At 44.4% G+C, this 19,594-nt stretch overlaps 1 protein-coding gene across 10 annotated transcripts in view; it reads left to right on the top strand.

Annotated features, from left to right (window-relative positions):
- PRELID3A (PRELI domain containing 3A) overlaps positions 1-18,331 on the top strand; it is a 29,192-nt gene extending 10,861 nt beyond the window's left edge. Inside the window, exons 2-7 of one of the 10 annotated variants that reach the window (XM_035013862.1) lie at positions 522-690; positions 2,002-2,091; positions 2,922-2,992; positions 3,102-3,204; positions 3,722-3,776; positions 7,485-8,086. In XM_035013862.1, the coding sequence (XP_034869753.1) occupies positions 522-690; positions 2,002-2,091; positions 2,922-2,992; positions 3,102-3,204; positions 3,722-3,776; positions 7,485-7,537 (541 nt within the window). In that variant the 3' untranslated portion in view covers positions 7,538-8,086. Of the gene's footprint in view, positions 1-521; positions 691-2,001; positions 2,092-2,921; positions 2,993-3,101; positions 3,205-3,602; positions 6,029-7,484; positions 8,087-18,219 lie in introns of those variants that run through there. The other 9 variants (XM_035013861.1, XM_035013860.1, XM_035013865.1 and 6 more) reach the window with 9 other exon arrangements.
- The last annotated feature ends 1,263 nt before the right edge of the window (positions 18,332-19,594 follow it).

Genomic DNA, 19,594 nt, shown 5'->3' with positions numbered 1-19,594 from the left:
GGGGAGACATGTCTCTCTACCCAGAAGCCCCAAAGGAAAGGATGCTGCTTCTTAGGGACTGGGGGAGTGCAAGGGGTTGGTGGTGGTGGAAGATGTGGACAGGAAGGTGCTGAGTGGAGGGAGGGAAGTAGCTCAGCCAAGGCCCCAGTGCTGGGGTGGCCTGTGAGTGCAGCATCTGGGCTGGGAATGCAGACACACTGAGCAGGGCTGCCAATAGCCTGAGACCTCTGTGTCCCCAGTGTCCCGAGAGTTCTGCCAGGCAAAGCCTCCTGATGGCCTCTGGTCAGCCCAGAAGGATCGCAGGATCCCGGATCCGGGTATGGAGCCGGATGCCTCAGATAGGTTTGTTTGAGTATAACTTTAATTAAAACCAAAAGAAAAACTGTTTAATGAGAGCATTAACATTGATTTTCATTTCACTCTGTGGGCCACAGCATCTTGGCCGCCCTGGGCCACTGTGGCCCGCTTTACAAATGTAGGGATTGCCTGCTTATTCCGGGTGGTTATGTGTTTCCCACCAGCCACCCATGGGACACCGTCATCAAAGCTGCCATGAGGAAGTACCCGAATCCAATGAACCCCTGTGTCGTGGGAGTTGACGTGCTGGAGCGCAGTGTGGACAGCCGGGGCCGGCTTCACAGCCACCGCCTCCTCAGCACCGAGTGGGGGCTACCCGGCTTCGTGAAAGCGGTGAGCCTGCAACTGCTTGCCCCGCCGCGCCTCCGATGGCCCGCTTCCCCGCGTGCCCAGGCTACACCCGCATTGCCCCGCCCGGGCTCCACCCGGTTGCACCCAGGTTGTCCCCGCTGCACTTGCATCTGCCCGGCAAGTGCCCATCTGCAGGAAGTGACAGCCTTTCCTTAGGGCACCCACTCAGGACTTTAGAGAAGCCTGCGAGATGGTTTGTTTCTCTGTAAACTTCGTTTAGTTTCCATCTCCGTGGTGTGTGGCCCGGCTTCCCCAGCCTCGGCCCTGGCCCCACCAGCCCAGAACCCTCTCGCCCCGTGTCCACTGGGGCCGCCCTAACCAGATACCACAGACTGGGGGCCCCAACAGACACTTGTTTGCTCATAGCTCTGGAAGCTGGAGGTCCAAGATCAAGGCGCGTGCCGGGTTGATTTCCTTGAGGACCGTAAGGGGAGGGTCCGGTCCAGCCTCTCTCTTTGGCTGGCAGACTGCTGCCCTCTTGCTGCCTCTGTAGGTGGTGGTCCCTCGCCTCACGCAGCCCGGCTGTCTCCCTCTGTGTGTCCTAATTTCTCCTTCTTATAAGGACACTGCTCAGACTAGGATAGGGTCCACCCTAATGAACCCCATTTAAACCTAATTACCTCTCCAAAGGCCCTATTTCCAAATACAAGTCACATTCTGAGGTGCTGGGGGTCAGGACGTCAACATATGAGCTGTGGGGGACACATTCAGTCAATGACAAGTCTCTTCTGCAGAGCCATCAGGGAGGTCGTTGAAAATGTAAAGCCGAGCACGACTTCCTCCTGCCCCTCCCCGGGCCCCTGCTCTCTTCTCAACACAGAGTCCCAGCGCTGACATGGGCCCAACACCCCTGTGAGCCCACCTTCTCCCTCCCCTGCCATGCCGGCCTCTCACTCCGCCAGGAGCTCAGCACGTGGGGCTGGGCCCAGGAGGCGTCATCGGCAGCTCACCAGCTAACCCCAGGACTCTGCCTGGTGCCTCTCCCTTCCTGGCTCTGCCACCCGGCAGAGGGCCCTCCCCACGCTCCCTGCCCCTCGCCGTTTTCTTTTCTGTCAAGCCATTTATTACTGTCCTACACTCACCTCTACCTGAATTCATTCACTGGACCAATGGCGGCCTCGGCTGCTGGGGCAGAGGCACCTGAGGAGCTGTGCAGGGCTGTCGGTGGCTGGATCCCCAGTTGTGTCTTTCGTTGAATAGATAAAGGACTTAATTAGTGAATGAAATTTGTGTTTGATGCTACAGAATGAAATTTTTGACATGTCACTATGCTAGTTTTGCTTTGTTTTTTAGATTTTGGGAACCAGTAGGACTTTGACATACATCAAAGAACATTCTGTTGTGGATCCAGTAGAAAAGAAAATGGAACTTTGTTCCACCAACGTAAGCAATGGCCTAAGATGAGAAAGGTGCTTGGTATTTCCTGGTGTGGTGGGTAATGTCTTCATTTAATTTTATTTCCAGCCCACCTTTGGTCTAAGTGATCTTTTATTTTTAGTAGAAAGGCTAAATTTATTTAGCAGTATTTTATTTACCTTTTTATTCCAGTATAATAAATGTACAGAAAAACACAGATAATGAATTGTCACAAAGTGAACACACCTTTGTAACCAGCAGACAGATCAGAGACAAAGTGTGACCATCCCCCAGGAGCTCCCCTTGTGCTCCCTTCTGGTGGGCGCCCCCACCCCACCCTCAAGATAACCACTATCCTGACTTCCAACAGCAGAGGTGATTTTTAGCAGTAATTTTACAAGCACCTTTTCCCCTTCACTCCTCTCTCACTCAAAAGAATTTATATTGGCTTACTGCACATTTAAAAAATGTGTTGGGGAAAATGCATGGGCTAGACATGGTCTATTTTTATAAAATCGTATTCTATAAAAAAAGCTTATCAGCAGCTTTGTGCTCATTTACCTGGATGCTAACCCAGAAGGATTATGCTTTTGTATGACTGCTGATGGCTTGGCGGTTTGAAAGTGCCTTGAAGGCCAGGCCAGACTTAGGTTTGGGTGTAGAGGACAGGTGACGGTCGCCGGAAGGAGTGGCCAGGACTAGGTTTCCCTGGGACTTAACGTGGTGGCACTCCCAGGGCCTAAATGTTTCTTCTCTTCTGGCTTCAGCGAGTGCTGATTTGGGGATGGAAGGGTATGGGCAGATGTCTGGGAAGAAATGCAAGAGAAATAGAAGCTAAAGCCATTTTTTGTTTCAAGATCACACTCACAAACCTGGTGTCGGTGAACGAGAGGTTGGTGTACACTCCGCATCCAGAGGACCCTGAAATGTAAGTCACTGCATCCTGGGATTGACACGTTGAATTCCAGGCTTGGGGTGGGCCGGAGCCTACCCTTGGTCAGGGCTACTCAGCCCCTTTCCTGGCTGCTCTTCTGCAGGACTGTGCTCACACAAGAAGCCATCATCACTGTGAAGGGGATCAGCCTCGGCAGCTATCTGGAGAGTTTGATGGCCAACACGATATCATCCAATGCAAAGAAGGTACGGCTCTCGGTCCCGGGCCCCGTGTGCACGCCAGGGGCCAGATTAAGGGGCTGAAATGTATCATCCTACCGAGGGCTGTGGCCCTCCATCGCCAGCGAGCTTGTGATGTCACAGCCTTTTCCACTGTCACGGTCAAAACCGGCCGCAGGGAAAGCTGTCCCGGGCCTTGGGGGAAAGCGTTGGGTGAACGTGGGACACAAAGGCAGTGGAGGCAAGTACAGCGTCAGGGAGCCAACTAGCACAAGGCTCAGTGCGCAGGACAAACCCCGCACATGAGCGTTGTCAGGCAGGGTGGTCAGGAATCGTAGTTTCCCACTGAACAGGCTTTGGCTGAGCCTCCCGTCTGCCAAGCTCCCCCAGACTTAACTCCCGTCTCTGTGCCTCCCCTCTGGCAGGACTGGGGAGTAAGGTCTGTGGAGGTGGCAGGAGAAAGGTGGGACCCCAGGTCCCTAGCGGGAGGGCTGCCTTCGTGAGGCAGACACTGCTCACGGAGTCCAGGTTGTCCTCCTTCCAGCAGAGCGAGCCATGGAAAGAGCTTGGATGTGTGGCAGCCATTGCACGAGTTCAAGGTAACGTCACCTGCCAGAGCAGGGCCTTCGCTTCTCACCTTCGCTTCCCTCCCAGGCCGATGTCTTCCTGGCTGTCCTCCCCGTCCCTCCTCTCTCCTGGTTTATTTTGATCAGAAGTAATTCTCCATTTGGGGGACCAGTGGGATGCCTACCATGCTTGTCACAATTTAACGGGAAAACTACTTCTGCCTTGCATGTAGCCGCAGCACTGACAGAAGAGCCAGTCTGCCCTGTTTTTAAGAAAAATCCAAATTTGAGCAATGTTGACAGTCACTCAGCTCAGTTCAGGGAAGGCAGGGCAAACACAGTGCCCAGAGCTGACTGCCTCGTGTCCATACTGCAGGCCCTCTGGGGAGGAGACAGAACTGTACTCACTTTTGTGAGTCCAGGGTCTGGCCTGGGGCAGGCGCCCTAAATGTTTGCTGGAAAAAATAAGTTACAGGAGGAAAGGACTACTTGGTGAGGCCAAAGCCACCCCGAGACCTCTTATGAGAAAAGGCAGAGGAAACTCAGTGAGGCCAAATGAAAGTCTTTTATTTCACTTTATGTGAGGGGTTGCATGTTGAAGGCCTGCCAGAGAATCACTTCCTCCCCCGACCTGTGTTGCCACGTGGTAGCATGCCCAGGAGACAGGAGAAGGAGAGCAGGTCATCCTGGGGTTTGGGTGGGATGGGCCCTTGAGGAGGCTGCGAGGCCACCCGCTGGTCAGGCTCTCAGGAGGGGACAGTGCAGCTGATGGGTGCCGCGGTGGGCACAGCCCAAGCCGGTGTGAGAATTTCAGGCAGAGTATCTACCACCTGATTTCTGAGCTTGAGAAACTACCCGCTCCAGTGAAGATTGTTCAGGAACGGTGACTGCTGTATCTCTTTTAAAACGGGCCATGCTACCAAAATAAATAAATAAATAAATAAATATTTAAATAAAAAATAAAACGGGCCACGCTTTCCTCGTGCCCTTTGAAGTGCAGGCTGAGGCCTGCTGTCTGCAGCGAGGGAAGCAGAATTTCTTACACCATGTTGAACTCTTTCTGTGTTGCTCCAGGGGTGGGCTGCTATTGAGTGGATAATTGAAAATTCTGAGCGCGCTGTGAGCTAACGGGGTCTGCACCTGCACCTTATGATGAACAGTGGTAACTATAGTGCTCTTTAACCCCATAGAGAATTTAGCATCTTGCTAACCATGTGCATGGTGTGCGGCGCTGGGTGTTTCAAGGTGCGGCTGCATGCGTCTCCAGCCCTGTGCTCCTTAGTATCTTCTGGAATGGAAACCGCCATTAGTTTATCCTCCTCCTAATTCATCTCCTTGTTTCATGGCAGGATTTATTTCCCAGGAAGACTTGGATATTGGTTATCTGGTCTCCAAGAGAGGCAGTTCAGCATCTCCCAAGCTGTTCTCAGTACCTGCTTGCTTAAACATTTCCTAGAATTAGTGTATCATCAGAAAAGAGGCTTTCACGAGTAGTTCCAGACCGATCAGATGGGAGGGTTTTTTCATTTTGGGCAGGATCTGAATATTTGCACATGTTCTTATAAAGAATGCCCTGTGCCCTTGCATCAGCGCTGTGGGGCTGGGGGGAGTCCTGCTCCTCACTTGCTGTAGGCCAGCACCCAGCCATGTGACTGCCACTGGCTCCTTTCTTTTAGTGGCAAAAGCCATTTCTAGCATCTTCTTGAGCTTCACAAACATTCCTTGGTTTCCTAGTGGCTGGACTGTTAGAAAGGGATTTGACACTTAATTGGTCAACAGTCATCTTCATACTTCATAGGAAAGTCAGAGAGTTTCCTGCTTCCCTCTGTTTAGGGAATCCTAATACTCCTGCCTTGAAACCCTCACCCTGTTGACCTTCCATACTGTGCTGCTCTGGGCCCCGCTTCCCACGGTTGGTCTGTCTGTCTGTCTGCAGCATGTGTGTACACACTCGGTGCCTCAGTCAGCAAACGGGAGCCGTGTGGCTCAGCCTCCTTCAAGAACTTCCTGCTGAAGCTTAAGTTTGCAGAAGACCTTCACCTTGAACCCAAGGTCACGATCTGCCGCTGGCTCTCTCTTCTTCCACGGATGCACCAGTAAGGTGACCACATGTAGAGAGCCCGCCTGCCTGGTGAGCATAGTGTGTGTGGGCAGTGTGGCGTGTGTGATGTGTCACTCTGAGCTGTGGACTCTGTCACATTCTCTTTCCTCATAAACTAGGGCTAAACTGCCTCAGTCTTTAATCAGATGCCTCACCCAAAAAAATTAAAGAAGAAAGAAAGAAAGAACAAAAGAAAAAAAGGAAGGAAGAAGGAAAGGAAGAAATAAGCGAGCCTTGAATATGGTTCGCCCCGTCTGGGAGAGGTGTGGAATCTGCTGGAATCTGCCCCTTGCCTGGTCACAGCCTCCACCGGGCTTTTCGGCCGTGACCTCTCAAGACAGGAGGCCCGTCTGTTGCAGAGTGAGACCCAAAGAAGGGAAGACCCCTAGGAGGGCGAGGGCCGCAAAGCTGCCACGCCACCGCTGCCCACAGGCCAGCCACCCCCGGGCCAGTGTTGTCAGATTGCTCTTGTGCCTTGTGTGTCTTCCCCTGGGCAGCAGCTCCCAGCAATTTTCTGCTGACTCTTGGGATCTTACTAAACAACTCCGCTCTTTCCTGATGACTCCCCGTTTCCCTCCCATGCCCCTTGGCCAACCGTCTGCACTGCCAGTCTCTTCACACATATCTGGCCACCGTTGGTCACGTCAGATGCTGTCGCCGTGCAACCTTCTCACCACTGTTAGTGCAGGTCTGCACACGTTGGAATAGGGGCGTCCACCCCCACAGTGACGTGTGTGGTGATGGTACCGTGAGCTCTCCCACCACACAGTTGGAATTGGTCAAGGGAGCAAAGCGCTCTGCCCTCAGGCTGTGGCTGGCTTGTCCTGGGTTCTGGGACCAGCGACCTCCGGGGCTGAAGGCTTGTGTTACTTGTCACTGTTCACACCCATCCATGGGGAGGCTCACACACATGGAGCCACTGTGATGAGATGGTGGTGAAAGTGTTTGTGAGCTTGAGCTGTCCCGTTAGCTTTAAGGTACTTCCAGGTGGGAATTTGAACTTTCCTGTTTTCACAAGGAGAATGTAAAATCTTTCAGTCTGCTTTGAATTCTAAACACTTCAGAGAAGGCCTCCCCCATAAAGGATGAGTAGAACTGTGTTCTACCGTTTTTTTAGATAGTGCTTTTTGTTTGATAATAGTATTTCTAATCTAAAATGAAATGATATTCATTTATATTTTTACCAGAATATTTTATGCTTATAGCTCCTGGTAAAACTGAGTTAAAAGATTTATGGTAAAATAACCCCCCATACTCCTTCTGCAAAGCACATTTCTACGCTTCTGAGGGGATGCTCAACTCTTTTGGCAGTTTTTGGCTTTTACTGCTAGATTTCTAAATAAGCATATCCTGCTATTTCTTGATTTGCCAATTTTAGACATTATCTAGATATTACTTACCTTTTTGCTAAAGTATTATTTTATCTCTTTTATCTCTTCCTCCCCACTCCTATTCCCCCAAAATAGCTATATTGTTTATGGTTGAAAGCACATTCAGAGTTTCCATAATTCTGAAAATACAAATACATCGCTATTGCTTATTGCCAAGCCATAATTACATTTTCTTTCTTATGCAACTTTTTCCCCCTTGGGGATAATAATTGTCTTATTCTTTTCATTTATTTAATTATATTTTTAAAGGTCTCTGGCTGAGTCCTTCCACACTCTTCATCGCTCTCTGCAGTATCTTGTGACGTCATTTTCCACAGGTCAGTCTTTTTGGGCAGCACACACCCTCCCAGTTTCCCTAGCGCCATCCTTTCTGGAAGTCAGGCCTTACTCTCTGACCATGTGGCTGTCATCCCTTTTTGTGGGCATTTCTGGACATTTCCTTGATCTTCTCCTCTCCTGGAGCCCTTCTTTCCCTGCTTCCCTGCCTTCCTCTTTCTCTTTCCTCTCATGGGATGGGGAAGAACATCTCATCATGGCTTCTCAGACTTGGCAGATCTGAAAATGGCTCTTCTATTCTCATACTTCGTCAATAGCATCGCTGGACATATAATTCTAAAAAAAAACCAAAAAAACAAAAAACTTTCACTCAGAATTTTGAAGGCATTGTTCTGTTGTTTTCCACTCAGATTATCGATTCTCTATATGTGACTTCTTTTTTCTCTCTCTGAAAGCTTTTTGGATCTCTTTATCCATGATGTTATGAAATTTCATGCGGTTAAGTCTCATTTGAAGTGAACTTTTAAAATTCATTGTGCTGCACTGTGCATATTAAATTCCTGGTTTTGATATTGTATTATAATTATGCAAGATGTTATTGGGGGGAGTGGGTAAAGGGTACATGGGACATTCTTGTACTATCTTTGCAGCTTCCTTTGAATCTATTATAATTTCAAAATTAAACATTAAAAAAATATAAATAGTAACATCATGGAAAATGGTAGAGGCAGGTGCTCCCAGAATTGGTCCCTCCACTGAAATAACCAATAAGCTGGCAAAAAATGACAGAATCAAATTCTGTAGAACCATGGATTCTAATAGAATACTTCAACCAGGGGAGCACTTAGTGAATCTAAGTCCTATCTAACCTACCCTGCAGATTTTGGACTTGCCAGCCTCCATAATTATGTCAGCCAATTGCTTAAAATAAATCTCTGTCTATATGTACACATCCTATTGGTTCTTTTTCTCTGGAGAACCCTAATACATTATTTTTTTTTATTTTTTTAAAGATTTTATTTATTCATAAGAGACAGAGAGAGAGGCAGAGGGAGAAGCAGGCTCCCTGCTGAGCAGGGAGCCCAATGCGGGACTCGATCCCAGGACCCTGGGATCATGACCTGAGCCTAAGGCAGACGCTTAACCATCTGAGCCACCCAGGCGCCCGAACCCTAATACATTATTAAAGCTAAATTTGTATCAGTTCAAATTAGATTTTTCTGAATTTAAGATATTAATTATAATCACCAGGGTAACCGGTAAGAAAATAAAACATCCAGAAAAGAAATAGGAGGACTCAGAATGGTAGTGTACCATTGTGGAAAAAAAAAAAAAATCAAACACAACAGACAAGGATGGAAAGAATTCATGAACAGAAAATTATGAAACTCACAGAAAACAGCTAACAGTGTAAGAAGTTAGTGGTTTTTTTTTAGCATTCATTACTTTAAAGGTAAATAGATTAAACAAACCAATTAAAGGACAGAGATTGGCAGAATAGATGAAAAAACATGATCCTACTATATATGCTGTCTATCAGAGCCTCACTTTAGATCCAAAGACACAAATGGCTTGAATGTGAAAGGATGGAAAAAGATATTCCAAGTAAATAATAACCAAAAGAGCTGGAGTGGGCAACTAATAGCAGACCACATCTACTTTTGGTCAAAAATTGTTACAAGAGACAAACAAGGACATTATACATCAATGAGGTGGTCAATTCATCAAGAAGACAAAAGTTATAACCATTTACACACGAAGCGACAGAGCCCCCAAATATATGCAGCAAACATTAGCAGAACAAAAGGAGAAAGACAATTCTATAATACGTGACAAACTACGAGAAACACACAAATTACCAAAACTGATTTAAGAAGGAATAGAATCTCAACAGGTCTATGACAGTTAAAGACATTGACTCAATAATTAAAAACCTTGCAACCAAAGCCTCTCAGAGGGCAGCATAGGAAGAGCACCCTGCAGTTTGGTGTGATACCCCAGCAGATGGGCTGAGGACAGGCGTCTGGCCTGACTGCTGACAGTGCCCAACAGTGGCTCCAGACCCATAGCAGGCAAAGAGAGCCATTGCAGTTGACTGAACTGAAGGCAAATGCATCTCAGGCACAACAGTAGGACACACATAGCCCACATGGGAGACATCTCTGAAGTGCCTGCTCTGGTGAACAGGAAGCATTGTGCGGCAGGACACCACAGGTCCTCTTCTTCATAAGGCCACTACTTTCAAGATCAAGAGATGTAGCAGACTTTCCTACCCATAGAAACAAACACAGACAAAATGAGGAGATAGAGGAATATGTCCCAAATCAAGAACAGGACAAAAATCACAGCACAAGAACTAAATGAAATGGAAATAAGCAATATGCCTGATAAAGAATTCAAAGTAGTAGTCATAAAGATACTACAGGACTTGAGGAGAGGGTGGAGAATCTCAATGAGACCCTCAACAAAGAGATTAAAAAAAAAAAAGAACCAGCTAAAGATGAACTCAATAACAGAGATAACAAATACACTAGAGAGAATCAGTAGCAGATTAGAGGAGGCAGAAGAACAAATCAGTGAGTTGGAAGACAGGGTAATGGAAAGCAACCAAGCTGAATAACAAAAAAAAAAAAAAAAAAAAAGGAAAAATGAAAAAGAAAAAATGAGAATAGGTTAAGGGCACTCAATGACATCAAGTGTGATAATATTCACATTATAGGGATCCCAGAAGGAGAAGAGAGAGAGAAGGGGGCAGAAAATTTATTTGAAAAAATAATATCTGAAGATTTCCCTCATCTGGGGAAGGAAACAGACAGAAGGGACAGAAAATCCCTTCCTCCCGAGGTGAAGAGAGTACCCAACAAAATCAACCCAAGGAGGTCCACACCAAGACACTTAATAATTAAAATGGCAAAAGGTAGTGATAAAGAATTTTAAAAGCAGCAAGAGAGAAAAAAAAAGTTACATACAAAGGAAACCCTATAAGGCTACTAGCTGATTTTTCAGCAGAAATTTTGCAGGCCAGAAGAGAGTGGCATGATATATTCAAAGTATTGAAAAGAAAAACCCTACAACCAAAAATACCCAGCAAGGGTATAATATAAGGAGCAATAAAGAGTTTCCCAAACAAAATTTAAAAGCATTCACTACTAAACCAGCCTTGTAAGAAATGTTAAAGGGAATTCTTTGGGGAAAAAAGTCATAATCAGGAATGGGAAAATTATGAAAGGAAAAAATTTCACAGATAAATGCAAACATATAATAAAAGTAGTAGGTTAATCACTTATAAAACCAGTAGGGAGTTTAAAGCACAAAAGCAGTAAAATCAATAATATCTACAAAAATCAGTCAAGGAGTTCACAAAAGGTATAAAATATGACATCATATACATAGAACGTGGGGTTGGGGGAGTAAAAATTTAGTGCTTTTAGAACTTAAGTGACCATTAACTTAGTAATATACATTGCTGTATGCATGTTATAGATGAGCCTAATGGTAACCACAAATCAAAAATATGTAATAGATGCACAAAAAATAAAAAGAAATCCAAGCATAACACTAAAGAAAGTCATCAAACCACAAGGGAAGAGAGCAAGAGAAGAAAGGAACAGAGAACTAAGAAAACAACTGTAAAACAAATAACAAAATGGCAACAAATAAAACCTATCAATAATTACTTTAAGTGTAAATGGCCTCATGCTCCAATCAAAACCATAAGGTGACTGAATGGATAAAAAAGCAAGATCCATCTATATGCTGTCTACAGCAGACTCACTTCAGACCTACAGACACATGCAAATTGAAAGCAAAGTGATGGAAAAACATTTACCATGCAAGTGGAAGCAGAAGGAAGGCTGGAGTAGCAATACTTATATTGGACAAAATAGACTGTAAAATAAAGACTGTAACAAAAGACAATGAAGGACATTTCATAATGATAAAAAGATCAATCCAACAAGAGGATATAACAATTGTAAAATATGCATCCAACATAGGAGCACTTAATATATAAAGGAAGAAACTGACAGTAATACAATAATGGTATGGGACTTTAATACCCCACTTACATCAATGGATAGATCACCCAGACAGAAAATCAACAAGGAAACAGCAACCATTAGACAAGATGGAGCTAACAGATGTATGCAGAACATTCCATCTGAAAACACAATACACATTCTTTTCAAGTACACATGGAATATTTTCCAGAATAAATCACGTTAGGCCACACACAAAAAAACTCAATAAATTAAAAAATTCAATAAATTCAAAAATATCACTCATCTTTTCCAACCACAATGGAATGAAACTAGAAAGCAATCACAAGAAAAAAAACTGGAAAGAACACAAATACATGAAGAATAAATAACATGCTACTAAACAATGAATGGGTCAACCAAGGCATCAAAGAGGAATTTAAAAAATGCATGGAGAAAAATGAAAATGAAAGCATAGTGGTCCAAAATCTTAGGGACACAGTAACTCTTCTAAGAGGGAATTGTATAGGAATACAGGCCTACTTCAAGAAACAAGAAAAAGCTCAAATAAACAACCTAACCTTACACCTAAAGGAAAAAGAAAAAGAACAAAGCCCAAAGCCAGTGGAAGGAAGGAAATAATAAAGATTACAGCAGAAATAAATGAAGTAGAGCCTAAAAATGAAATAGAACAGATCAGTGAAATCAGAGCTGGTTCTTTGGAAAGATTAAAAAAAAAAATCCAAAAACCTGATAAACATTTAGCCAGACTTATCAAGAAAAAAAAAGGACACAAATAAATAAAACCAGAGACGAAGGACAAAACACAACAATCTCCAGTAACAACAACAGAAGACCAGGACCAGATGCCTTTACTGGTGAATTCTACCAAATATTAAAGAGTTAGCAAAAATCCTTAGGAAACTCTTCCAAAAAGAGGAGAGAATACTTCCTAACTCATTCTGTGAGACCAGTATTACCTTGATACCAAAGTTAGGCAAAGACCCCCAGAAAATAAATCTACAGCCCAATATCCCTCATGAATACTGATGCAAAAGTCCTCGACAAAATACTAGCAAGCTGAATCTAACAGCATATTAAGATGCTATACACCATGACTAACTGAGATTATACCAGAAATGGAAGGATGGTTCAACATACAAAAATCAAACAATGGGGGCGCCTGGGTGGCTCAGTCGTTAAGTGTCTGCCTTCAGCTCAGGTCACAATCCCAGCGTCCTGGAATCAAGCCCTGCATGGGCTTCCCTGCTCCACGGGAAGCCTGCTTCTCCCTCTCCCACTCCCCCTGCTTGTATTCCCTCTCTCGCTGTGTCTCTCTCTGTTGAAAAATAAATAAAATCCTTAAAAAAAAAAAAATCAAACAATGATATGTACCTCATTAATAGCACTAAGAGGGAAAAACTCACACGATCATCTCAGTTGATGCAGGAAAAGCATTTGAAAAAACTTAACACACTTTCATGAGGAAAACACTATTCTGGGAATAGATACAAGAATTCTAGAAATAGTCTAGGTATAGGAAAGAACTTCTTCTACATGATAAAGCGCATTTTTGAAAAACCCACAGCCAACATCCTATGCAATGATGAAAGACTGAAATCTTTCCCCATAAGATCAAGAATAAGACAAAGACGTCCACTGTCATTACTGCTATTGAACATTGTTCTAGAAGTTCTAGCCAGAGCAGTTAGACAAGATAAAGAAGTATTAGGCATCCAAATTGGAAAGGAAGAAGTAAAACTATCTACATCCACAGATGACATGATCCTATAGATAGAAAACCCAATGAAGAAAGAATCCACAAGAAAGCTAATAAAAGGGGCGCCTGGGTGGCTCAGTTGGTTAAGCGACTGCCTTCGGCTCAGGTCATGATCCTGGAGTCTCGGGATCGAGTCCCACATCGGGCTCCCTGCTCAGCAGGGGGTCTGCTTCTCCCTCTGCCCTCTTCCTTCTCGTGCTCTCTGTCTCTCATTCTCTCTCTCTCAAATAAATAAATAAAATCTTAAAAAAAAAAAGAAAGCTAATAAAAGAATTTAGCAAAATTAAAAGGTAGAAGATCTACACATAAAAATCAGTTGTGTTTCTTTACACTAGCCATGATCAACCTGATAAGAAAATTAAGAAAACTGTCCAATTTACAGTTGCATCCAAAAGAATAAAATACATAGAAATAAAACAAGAAAGTGAAGGACTGTACACTGAAAATTATAAACACTGCAGAAAGAAATGAAAAAACCTGGGTGGCTCTGTTGGTTGGGTGTCTGACTCTTGATTTCAACTCAGGTCATGATCTTGGGATCATGAGATTGAGCCCTGTGTCAGGCTCCATGCTCAGCAGAGAATCTGTTTGGGATTCTCTCTCTCCCTCTCCCATTGCCCCCTTCCCCCTGTGTGCACGCTCTCTCTCTCTCTAATAAATAAATAAATCTTTAAAAAAAGGAAGAAATGAAAAAAGACATAAATGAATGGAAAGACATCCCTTGTTCATGGGTTGGAAGACTAATAATTGTTAAGATGGCAATACTACCCAAAATGTTCTAAAGAATCAAGGCATTTCTTATAAAAACTCCTATAGTTGTTTTTTTTTTTTTTTTAAGAAATGGAAAAGCCCATCCTCAAATTCGTATGGAATTGCAAGGGATCCTGAATAGCCAAAACAATATTGAAATGGAAGAACAAATTTGGAGGACTCACACTTCCCAATTTCAAAACTTCTTACAAAAGCTACAATAATCAAAACAATGTGGGACCAGCATAAAGACAGACAGATAGGCCAATGGAATTAAAGTGAGAGTCCAGAAGTAAACCCATGTATCTGTGGTCAATTGATATTCAACAAGGGTGCCAAAACAATTCAATAAAGAAAGAATAGTCTCTTCAATAAATGGTGTTGGGACAACTGGATATCTACATATAAGAGAATGAATTGGACCATTACCTCACACCATATACAAAAACCAACTCAAAATGGATCAAAGACCTACACACAAGAACAAAAACTATACAACTCTTAGAAGAAAACATAAGGGTATATATTCATGATCTTGGATTTGGCAATGGATTCTTAGATATGACAACAAAAGCGAAAATAGATAAATTTGACTTCATCAAAATTAAAAACTTTTGTGCGTCAAAGGACACTATCAAGAAAGTGGAAAGACAAGCTACAGAATGGAAGAAAAAATTGCAAATCATATTCTGATAAGGGTCTATTATCCAGAATATATATGAAAAACTCTTACAACTCAACAACAAAAAGACAACTCAATTTAAAAATGGGCAGGGACGCCTGGGTGGCACAGTTGGTTAAGCGTCTGACTTTTGATTTCTGCTGGGGTTGTGTTCTTTGGGTCATGGGATCAAGCCCTGCATCAGGCTCCCCACTTAGTGTGGAGTCTGTTTGAGATTCTCTCTGACCCTCCCACTCGTGCTCTCTCTCTCTAAAATAAATAAAATTTTTAAAAAGTGGGCAGGGGCACCTGGGTGGCTCAGTCGGTTAGGTGGCTGCCTTCGGCTCAGGTCATGATCTCAGGGTCCTGGGATCGAGCCCCACATCGGGCTCCCTTCTCGGCTGGAAGCCTGCTTCTTCCTTTCCCTCTGCCTGCCACTCTGCCTACTTGTGCTCTCTATCTCTCTGTCAAATAAATAAATTTTTAAAAATCTTAAAAAAAAAAGTGGGCAAAGAATCTGAATAGACATTTCTCCAAAGAAGATATACAAATGGCCAATAAGCACAAGAAAAAATGCTCAACAGCATTATTCACTAGGGAAATGCAAATCGAACCTACAGAAACTGCTCACAAGCACTCGGATGGCTATAATCAACTAAATGGAAAATAAGCATTGGCAAAGATGTGGAGAAACTGGAACCTTTGTTCATATCGGTGCAAATGTAAAATGATACAGCAACTCTACGCCTACTTATATACCCAAAAGTATTGAAAACAAGTACACAAACACTCGTACACGAATGTTCACTGTAGCACTACTCACAAATGCCAAAGGTAGAAACTCAAATGTCCTTCAGCTGATAAATGATCAACAAAAGGTGGTCCAAATATACACTGGAATATTATTCAACTATAAAAAGGAATGGAGCACAGATACACACTACAACATGGATGAATCTCTAAAACATTATGCAAAATAAAAGAAGCCAGACCCAAGAAAGGCCACATACTGTATGATTCCAGGTATAAATAATATCTATAATGGACAATCCATATAGTTGGAAAGCAGACTGGTTGTTGCCAAGAGGAGAGGGGAGGGATGAATGGGGGAGAATCTGCTTTAAGCGTTTGAGATTTCCTTTTGGGGTGATGAAAATGTTTTGGAACTAGATGGAGGTGATGGTTGCACAACATTGTGAATATACTAAATACCGTTGAGTTGTATACTTGAAAAATGGCTAACTTACGTGAATTTCATTTCATTAAAAAAGAGGAAAATATAAGTATAGAGCTGTAAACAAATACATACATACATGTATCATGCATACATAAAAACCCAAAACCCCACAACTCATTGTGTCGGGAACTGGGTGGTCCCTTTGGTTCTGGTAATGATTTCTCTGATGATTTCCCCACTATTCGCTCTTCTTCTTTTCTGGAAGTCCACTTAGTCAGATGTTAGCTTCCTAGATTGATCTTGTAATTTTCTTATATTTTCTCTCATCTGTGTTCTACCTTTTGGGAGATTTCCTGGACTTCACTCATTTTTATTTGGGCGAATTGTATTTTTAATTTCTTAACCTTCTGTTCCTTATGGCGCCTGTTCTTGCTTCCCACATCCTCCCTGCTCTCTCTGCGGAAGTAGATAGGAAGTGCAGCCTTCTGCCGCAGCTCAGTGTCTCCTCTCTGCCCCTTCGCACGGGAGACTGCCCCAGCCGTCTTTCATCCTGACATACCTGACACGAGCCGAGGTGCGGATGGGGAGTGAGGCTCCTGGCAGATGACGGCTAGGGGTCACTGCAGGGTGACACTGGAGGCTGTCCTTGGCTTTTTCCTTGACAGCCAATGACCTTTTCTCTGGAGTGGTTCCATTTCTCCCAACAAGACTCCTCAAACTCTGAGGGGGGTGGGGAGGGTGAGGGGAGGGGAGCAGTAAGGGTCTAAGAGCCAGGCTCCCCTGCGGTCCCGTGTGTCCCCTCTCTCTGGACACCCCGAGGCTCTGAATGGCTCGTGTCAGATCCCCTCCACTGCCTCACAGCCCGCGCCTCGGCTTCCTCGGCTTTCGACCTTCTTGTGGTGGCCAGCGAGGATGCTGACTCCGTGGGCTCTCATTTGTGTTTCTGTTGTATTCCTGATAGTTTTGTGGACAAAGGGCCAAAGGTTTTTTCCCACCATCCTGAAATCAAAGTTCTGTTGGCTTTTATAAACAATATTCTTTCAAAAAATACATAAAAGCAGTCTATTTTTATGGTAAAAAACCAACCAACCAACCAACAACACAAGACTCGAAGAGTAAAACCTCCCCTTTAGAGGAGGAGAACCTGGCCTCTGCCAGTTAACTCCCGATTTTACGAAGGCTTCCAGAGGTGTTTTATGCAAATGCAAGTTATGGTTTGTTTGTTTTTTTCTTTCCTTTCTTTTATTAAACACAGACGGAACCATACTGTATATACTGTTTTGTGCCTGTCTTTTTTCTATTTTTAAGCAACATTGTCTTAAAAAGTTTCCCCTTGAGATTTAGCTGTGTAGCACTGAAGTCTTAATTCCTGAAGGATTTGAGGGCTCCTTGCAGATAAACCCCGGATTTGCAAAGGCAGTGAGTGCAGGGCAGAACATCTGTCACTTCGCTGCAAACCCTACTCTGCCCCCATGAGCCAGTATCAACCGAGACACCGACCCCTTTCTCTCGTGACAGCCTCTTGTTGCACTAGTAGGTAACTCTGTTCCACGGAGGGTAACTATATAGCCTCGCAGAGGTAATGGTTTAAAACTGTCACGGATGGGGTTCTGTTCCAGAGGGGAACATGGAAATTTGTGATTTGGGAAACCACACTGGGAAGCAGGGATAAGAGTATCAGGAAAGGTAGATTGTCTTGACTCCTCCATATGGCTAGAGTGTGCAGGGGACCCCAGTGTAGTTTCCGAGGAAGACTGCATGTTTAGGGCAAGGGTATGTACATGTCAGTTACTCAGCCACTTCCAATTTTTGGTGGCTTGAAAGTGTGGTAAAAATAAGCATAGGCAAAAAAAAAAAAAAAAAAGCATAGGCACGTGTTGGGTTTTTAATTCCCCTTTGCTTTCCGTTATAAATTAAAAAGAAATGTTAAGGTAGTCATTAAGAAAGTGGTAGCAGTTATTTTCAAAATTTCTTCAGTATGAAAGAGTTGGGCTATGTAACTTTCATTTTGGTCTGGGAATGGATTCAGTATTTGTGCAGCTCTGTTTGGAATTCACCCCCAGCCCAAGCACAAGTGCTGTATGATACGGTATCATGGAAGCTGGGTGGCCGAGCCATGTGAAATTAAACCTCGCATTTGAATTTGGAAAATATGCAAAAGGTCAACTTTAATCGTATAGTATTGCTTCACAACAAATAATCTGTGGACACTGCTGTTGAGCTGATGATGTTCGGTAGGCACCCCAACACTTGAAGGAGGTGCCCTCTGGCAGAAGCTTTAGAACAGAAGCGGGCTGGGACCCCGAACCGCGGCGGTCTGCATGTCACCGGGCAGGTGTGCGCACCCCCGGGGGGTTTCTCAGTGCTGTTCTCTCGGCAGGGTCGCGAGGCCTTGGAGTGGGTGATCGGCCGACTTAACACGGAGTTGGAGGGCCTGGCAGCCCCCGCCTGCACCAGAGCGTGAAGCCGCCCCCCCCGCCCCCCGCGCGGCGCCCGGGACCTGGAGACGCAGGCCCAGCGAAGGTGGCAGCTGATCACCCCCTCCCTCCCCCCGCCCCCCCGCAGGGGACTGCACGCGCTCGCCCACACTTGGTCTGTCGGAGGGAGCATTCGTGATTAGTGCATGCCTAGAACATTTAGGAAAGGGACTCTGGGAGAGGAAGTGAATTTGCCACATCTTGGCCTATAGTTACCTTCACCTTTATCTTTACTTTTTTTTTTAATGGAAAGTTTTGTTTAATAAACAAGAAGTTAAATCTCTAATATCCCTTCCCCAGAAGCCAAAAATATCAGAGTGTAAAAGGGAATGGCTTTCTCCCAGCGTTCACATAGAAGTTTCTCGTGGGTTTTAATCCCGAGTTTGCTGTGATCACAACCCCAGGAGATCCCGGGAGGCCCGCCCCCCACCGTGCCGGCTGGGGGCCTCTGTCCTGTGCTCAGCGCTGACCGGCCCCTGCTGACCTTTGGTGACATTTCACAAATGGAACAGTGTTCTGCATGCATGCTGACTTTCCTGACCAGATTTTATCTTCCACTGACCACAGACCTTAGATTTAACTTAGGATATGGGTTTTTAATTATATGCATACAGCAAATAACATAAAGCATCCCTATTTCATTTTAGTTTCTGAACATGAAATAGGATACCTTTTTCCTTATTTATGTTTTAACGAAACCAACCAGTTTAGTTTTTAGAAGAGAAAGGACTATCGGGAGAAACTAGTTATTTTGATAATGTCATATTACTTGCTTTATTTTATTGCCCAAAGTATAGAAATAAATCCAGAATCCTGCTGCCTTTCTTTCGTTTCCAGTGTTACATCCTTGTTATTGTGGCCCTTGAGTTTGGTAGGAATAAAAGTTGAATACATTAGTTACTGTGACCACTCTTCAGCTACACCAGAAGTTACTGGGTGCTGCTTCCTCTGGGAAGTTGGGCTTTCTAGAGCGGTGTGAGCACAACAGGCCATCCTATGGTCTTTGTGTTGGTAGCCGCCTTTTGGTTAAGTAGCTGCTTCCAGAAGTTTCTTCTAGAAGCAGAGCCAGGTGCTCTCTGGAAACAAAGCTTGTTTCCCTTTTTGTAGGAAAAGTGGTTGTACTACGTATTCTTTGAAGACTGTTCCACCCATTTGGTGTTAGAACCAACTATTAAAACTGTATCTGATTTGAGCCTGTGGTTTTTTGGCTTCTAAAGAGTAGATGACTCTTTGCCTCCAGCATTTCTGTCCTCACATTAAG

The sequence above is a fragment of the Mirounga leonina genome, unplaced genomic scaffold, assembly GCF_011800145.1.
Source record: "Mirounga leonina isolate KUSES-001 unplaced genomic scaffold, KU_Mleo_1.0 Mir_167, whole genome shotgun sequence".
NCBI classification, from domain to species: domain Eukaryota; kingdom Metazoa; phylum Chordata; class Mammalia; order Carnivora; family Phocidae; genus Mirounga; species Mirounga leonina.
The sequence above is the reverse complement of the archived record's forward strand: the minus strand, read 5'-3'. Positions and strand labels throughout refer to the sequence as shown.